Source organism: Corylus avellana, chromosome ca11, assembly GCF_901000735.1.
Source record: "Corylus avellana chromosome ca11, CavTom2PMs-1.0".
In the NCBI taxonomy this organism is placed as follows: Eukaryota; Viridiplantae; Streptophyta; class Magnoliopsida; order Fagales; family Betulaceae; genus Corylus; species Corylus avellana.
The window spans coordinates 1,667,305-1,673,987 of record NC_081551.1 but is presented as its reverse complement, the minus strand read 5'-3'; the positions used below and the strand labels follow the sequence as shown (position 1 = coordinate 1,673,987).

Here is a 6,683-nt window from a genome sequence, read left to right as displayed (position 1 = left end):
CACCCTACAATGCCAATTTGTTCTATTTCTTAAGGTTTGTGAGCTTGCTAAATTCTAATGGTCAACGTGTTGATAGGGTAGGAATTGCAAGCTTGGATTCGAGATGATAGTTCTTGTGCCACAAAATGCATGGTAGGTCGTGACTCTGGTGTGTCACTTACACATTGCAAGGCTACAGCCACCACAAATGCCAACTCTTGCGCAATTTGTCCGGTGGGTTGTGGGAGTCCTTGGTCCAAAACATCCTTTAGAGGAAATTCTAGACTGTCTGAAGTTGGCGTTGTTGTTGATTTGGATGATGACAAAGAAGATAGGAACTCCCTTGGGTGCCTTCCCATCATAACTTCTAATGCCACTACACCAAAACTATAAACGTCACATTTATCCGTTATCCTTGTCATGAATGCGAGCTCTGCACATCCATAAAATAAAATCAACATCCTTTTAATGACATAACATGATCATGAAAACTCATACATTGGCTGCTAGATAAGATAAACACTTCCTTAAAATGTTTACAAAAAAAAAAAGTACTTTTTTTAGGTTTTAATAATTAATATAGGAAAGTAGTCAGTCCATCGTAAGACAAGTACCTTAAATGAGCAGTACAAGCATGCAAAGACTAGATTGTTAGCTTACCCGGAGCCATGTAACCATAAGACCCAGCAACTGTTGTTGTTTCTGAACTCAACAATCTTGCAATGCCAAAATCTGAGAGTCGTGGTTCGAAATCTGACTCCAGTAAGATGTTGTTCACAGTTATGTCTCGGTGCACAATTGGAGGAGTGCAATCATTGTGCAAGTATGCAATTGCATGAGCCACGCCTTGCACAATTTTCACCCTTCTTCCCCAATCCAGTTCTGCTTTCCCTCCTACCCCATACAATACGTTTCCCAAACTGCTTTTCTCCACATATTCATAAACCAAGTACATACACCACTGAGTGGCACGGAACCCATAAAGCTTAATGATATTGCGGTGCTTGACTTCTGTCAACATGCGAATCTCATTCTCAAAACTCTTGTGACTGGCTACAAGGATGTCATTGGAGTCTGACATGTTAAATCTTTTAACTGCAACAATTTGACCTGCTGGCAATGCTGCTTTGTAAACGCTTCCAAATCCTCCTTTTCCAATACAGTAATTCTCATGGAAGTTTTCTGTGGCCTTCACGATATCCCTGAATGTGAATTTACCGTCTCTTCCCCATATCAGTGACTCAGCCTTCTCCTCACACTCTAAAATTGCTCTGCTTTCTTCATCCAAGAGTTTCGTCTTCCGGTAACATATTATGAGTCCAGTAACAATTGTTGTAAGCAGCAATAATAGGCCGCAGACAGGAATGAGGACAACTAACAGAGTCGTATTAGAATTCTTTTTCTTTCTGGAATCTGTGTAACAATGAGTTAGTCCTTTTGCATCTCCACACAAACCTGAGTTTCCAACATAAGCTTTTGCAGGTGCATATTCAAAAATGGTACTAGTTGGGATCGGACCTGTTAATTTGTTGTAGGAAAAATCGATGGAGCTGTTACGTAGGCTAACCATGCTGGTAAATGACGATGGGATTTTGCCTGAAAGTTGGTTATGTGACACATTAAGACTCTTCAATGATGAAAGCTTTGCAAGGTCTTCAGGAAGTTTTCCTGAGAGTCTATTGTTGCTGAGGTCCAACAAGTACATGAATGAGTTTAAGTAACCAAGCTGGTATGGTATTTCACCTGACAAGTTGTTGTTGCTCAAGTCCAAGCTCAATAAGTTATCACAATTCACAAGTATAGATGGAATTTTCCCGGACAATTCGTTGGAATCCAGATTTAAAATGCTCAGTTCAGTCAACTTTCCAAGCTCTATTGGGATTTTTCCAGAAATTCTGTTTCTGCCCATCTGCAAATTGGTGAGAGATTTGCATTCTCCCCATTTTGCTGAGATTTCACCAACAAATTGATTGTCACTAAGAGAAATGAAACCAAGATTTGGATGAACTCCAAAAGCATTTGTAATATTTCCATTAAATTGGTTCCCATCAAACTGCGCCCTTTTTAGTTGCGAGCAATTTCTCAAGCAGTCTGGCAACTGCCCTGTGAAGTTGTTGCCATTCACAGTGAAAACTTCAAGAGCAAAGCGGCTGCACAATTCAGGTGGCAATTCTCCAGAGAAGCTATTGTTGGAAAAGCTAACACTGATAAGAGGACTATACTTTCCAAAGTCACTCGGAATAGTGCCCGAGAAGTTATTGGTGAAAAGAGAGATTGTCGTTAAATTACCGAGCTGAGAAATGGTGTTTGGCAACTCCCCTTCAAGTTGGTTAGAATTGAGATCAAGAGTTTGCAGAGATGTCATATTTCCAATATCTGGTGGGATTGTACCAGTGAGATTGTTGGAGAAAAGTTGTAAGAATTGAAGGTTTGTGAGGTTCCCAACTGTAAGAGGAATCGGACCAGAGAGCTGGTTTTGTGAAAAGTCTAATGACAGCAAATCTTTCAACCTCCCAACCCCGGAGGGAATTGAACCAGAAAGGCTATTATTAAACAGAAAAAGATATTGGAGCTTTGTCAATAGGCCTATTTCCGGTGGAATTTCTCCAGAGAAACGATTATCTTGAAGTTGTAAATCGATTAACTCGGTCCAACTGGAGAGAAAATACGGCGAGATCCTACCAGAGAGAGAATTACCAGATAAATCCAAGTCTGTAATTTTAGTCAGGTTGGCCAAGGACAAAGGCAATTCCCCAGTGAATGAATTTGTAGCCAGAAACAAGGAGGTGAGGTTTGTACAAAACCCAAGCTCAGAAGGAATTGTAGAATTCAAGCCATTCCAGAAAAGATAGAGTCTCCCGAGCTCCTTAAGTCGGCCTATTGAAGAAGGAATTCTCCCTTCTAATGAATTGTTGTACAATTCTATAGTTTGAAGATTGAACAATACTCCAATATCCTCAGGAATAAGGCCACTGAAATGGTTTCGTCCTAGACGAAGATCTTTGAGCTTGGAAAGGTGGGAAATGTTTGGTGACAATGGTCCTTGGAATGAATTATCAGTAAGATTAAGGAATTCAAGCTTGCCCAGATTGGTAAATAAAGATTCTGGTATTGTTCCATTGAACATATTCTGGGACAAATCCAAGAAGGTCAAGTTGTGACAATCAAGTATAAATCCCGGGAACTCTGAAGTGAGTTCATTGTAATTAAAGGCAAGATGGGTCAACAAAGGCATGGTAGAAAATTTAGACCAATCAGGATTTACTAAAAGATTTGATCCAAGGTCTAAGTACCATACCTTTTGAAGATTGTTAATCTGATATGGGATTTTCCCATCGAGATAGTTGTCGAGAAGACTCACGTACTGAAGCTCCGTTAGCCGGCCTATCTCCGGAGGTATTGGCCCACTGAGATTGTTGTGGCTGAGGTCGAAGCGAGTGAGGTTATAGAATGGAGTGAAGTTGAAGTGGGCTAGCGTTCCATTGAGCCCGGCACCTGAGACGGTTATCTCGGAGACTGTTTCGGTTGAGTCGCAGACAATGCTTGTCCATTTACAAAGGTTGTTGAGGTTCCGGAGGGACCATGAAGCGAGAGGAGAACGAGGGGGAAGAGGGGAGAGAGTGTTTATCCATTTGACAAGAGCTTCTGCTTGTGTTGCTGGTGATGCTGTAATCTGTAATGAAAGTATGCAGAGCAAGAGAAGGTGAAGTAAAAGAAGAGGCTTGGGATTTGATGCCATGCCTGCCTTTTGACTTTCACGTGTCATTGTTTTTTGACTTGAATTCAATCTATTGCAGCAGAGAGAGAGAGAGAGAGAGAAAGAAAGGGAGGGAGAGCGTCATAGCATAAATGTATCTTGCGTGATAAAAACGAACCACTGTTCTGTTAAGTATGAGCTTAATGAGAATGCTTTAATCTCATAGAGACTTAACATGACAAAAGCAATCATTCAAAAACCACTATTAATTGTGAACACTGAACATTGTCAAAGTGGTCAACGTTAGAACATGTCTTTCACTCTCGTCAACCATCTGAACTCTGAAGCGTGTGGTCCCTCTGAGTCTGCCGAACTTGTATATCACCTTTCGCTTTGGTGTGTTTGGCAAAGGAGTAGACCTGGACCTAAAATTCTAAAAAATTCATTTTAAAATCAATTCCAAAATTCATACTTTTTTGTATTACATCAATCATTTTTTATTACTATTCAAATAAAAAAATCACTACAATTTTTTTTTTTTTTTTTTCACTTTTTTATACAAAACATTCTTACTTTTTTTTCTCACATCAATCAAATCTGCTACAGTTCCGGTTCACTTTCTCAAGTCCACTCCTTTGCCAAACATAGCCGACCATGTTTTGTCCTTTGTGTCTTTTGTCCATAAAGGTTCAAAAATTATATCTACCAAATCTTATAAATATGTGACAAAATTGATAATAATAATAAAAATTGAATAGAACGGCAAAGTATGCAAAACAACCTTTTAAAAAAACAACATCCTAGAGAAAGAGACTAACAAAAAAAGTTTAAAAGGTCATTGCCCGGTCTATCACAATTTTTTCAACTAGATAGTAATTTTTTGGCTTTTCATCTCCGCTACAAATGCATTTTCAAACGCAATTCCCTTCACTGCCTCTACCATCAGTGACAATTCTTACATATGCCTGATAATTCATTAGTCACCAGAAAGTGATTTACTCCCAAAAAGAAACAAAAGAAAAAACAAAAGATAGACCAGATATCTGAAATCATTACCCTTAAGGTTTTGTTTACACTAAAGGAAATCCAAAAAAAAAAAAAAATTCACTCCTTAAATTACTTCTGAAAACAAACTTAGAAAAAAGAATAGCAAAAACCGATGCAAGCTTAAACATCAGCAAACTCACCACGATATTATTCAGAAAAAATGAAGAGTCAAGGCCTAGAATAATTCTATGGCGGCTATGGAAAAAATGCACTTAAAAATAAATATGAGCTGACGTTAAAGCTTAGCTCGTACTTTTACTCTTCTATTCAGATTTGGAGACTAGTATTTTGGATTTGTAGAAGACTTGAGGTCGTCTATAAAAGGACATGTTTAGATGGATCCCACTCGATCAATTTGCAAGCAAAATAATCTCACCATCTTTTTCCCTTGAAAATTATACACTCAACAAGAAAATTTACAAAATCTACGAGAATGCAGTCTGGGCTGCTAACCAAGACATGCCAATCTTTCTATTTTGCATTGTGTTTATCATAATTTAGGTGTATAGTAGAAATATATATGGTATATAAAGAGAACAAATATATCATTACATTTTACAATGGCCCCCCAAATATGAACTATAATGCCACTCCTCGAAACATTGTTGCTAGATTGACCCAATGTACAATGTAATTGATTTAATGGTAGCCCTCTATCAATATGCAATAAATTAATTAACATTATAGCTATACATAGTATCAAGATGTTTCAATTCAGCGTAAAAATTGTTCTCAATCTCCATAACTTAACTACAAAGTCACCATTCATTTCATTTCATATTAAACGAGTTATGTCCGATCCTTTACTTGACATAGTGACTAGCTCTGCTAACTAATTTTACAAATCTCAAATAAAACTCAATCTTAAAAATCAACTTGCCAAAAAATTGTTGAAAAACTTATATACATATAATTATAATTATAATTAAACTATGGTCGATACATAAGATAAGATCGTGGAACCATATATAGTGGGACAACCCCTCTCGCTCTCTCTTGGGCCAACCCTTTTAAGCTTCAATTATGGGCCAAAAGCTAAGGTCTCTTTTCATTTAGTTTTGGCCCGTAGTTGTCCTTTTTCTTTCTGCTTATGAACTGCAGTCTTGGGCTTGCTCTTGCAATTTGATCAATGAATCTTAGCCGTTGGATTTAAGGGCTTCTTGCTGGACTGACGAGAAGGGCCTGGAACAACTGGATGTATGTTTTTTGTTTTCTATATGTTTCCTCACAAACAGTCTCTTTTTTTCTTTTTTTCTTTTTTTTCTAAAATACAAATTACAAAGCATAAAGAAAAAAAAAAAAAAATCTACTGATTAGGCTGCATATTTCCTACGAAATAAGAAGAGAACCATCATAGTATAAAGCGGTGGAGAGCCTCTTATAATTAAGTCAGTATTTTTGCTATAATGAAAGAAAAAAGGTGGCGAAAATTCTTTTAAGTGAGCTCTGTAGATAAACATTCAACCCAATAAGTTTTTTTTTTTATTATTATTATGTTATCCAAGATCCTACATAATTGGTTGAGAGGGATATTTTGTTATATGTAGTCAGAGATGAACTGGGTAATCTTCTGTTTTAATAATTTTCTGGGTCAATTTTAAATCTTAAGTATTTGCTTGGCTTCCCCCCACATGTTTTGAATATATTTTAGTGGTACGTAGTGGATTGCAATTTAATAGCCATCCTTTCGAAAGGGATATGCCAATGGATGGTGGATGATTCCACAATGAAACCATCACTTCTCAGTTGGATTGGATGATGGGAAGCAATCATAGCAGCATTTCTTTTTTTCTTTTCTACGCATTAAGAGAGTGGGTCTTGACCCTTTCCTATTTTCAAGTAGTGGACATTAGCAATTGTATTTGCAATTTCAAAATATGCAATTTAAATAAAATTGTAGTCTAGCCTATATGATAGTATGTTTTTAAAAAACATACTTTTATTACTTTCTTACTTACAG

The 6,683-nt window shown here is 37.3% G+C and overlaps 2 protein-coding genes across 2 annotated transcripts in view; both read right to left on the bottom strand.

The window, feature by feature from the left end:
• LOC132166706 (MDIS1-interacting receptor like kinase 2-like) overlaps positions 1-3,718 on the bottom strand; it is a 6,474-nt gene extending 2,756 nt beyond the window's left edge. The window contains exon 1 of the mRNA XM_059577575.1: positions 640-3,718. Within this exon, the coding sequence (XP_059433558.1) occupies positions 640-3,718 (3,079 nt within the window). The remainder of the gene's footprint in view (positions 1-639) is intronic.
• Positions 3,719-6,029: 2,311 nt separating this feature from the next.
• Positions 6,030-6,683, bottom strand: part of LOC132165813 (probable leucine-rich repeat receptor-like protein kinase At1g35710) — a 3,171-nt gene continuing 2,517 nt past the window's right edge. Inside the window, exon 2 of the mRNA XM_059576498.1 lies at positions 6,030-6,052. Coding sequence (XP_059432481.1) covers positions 6,030-6,052 — 23 coding nt within the window. The remainder of the gene's footprint in view (positions 6,053-6,683) is intronic.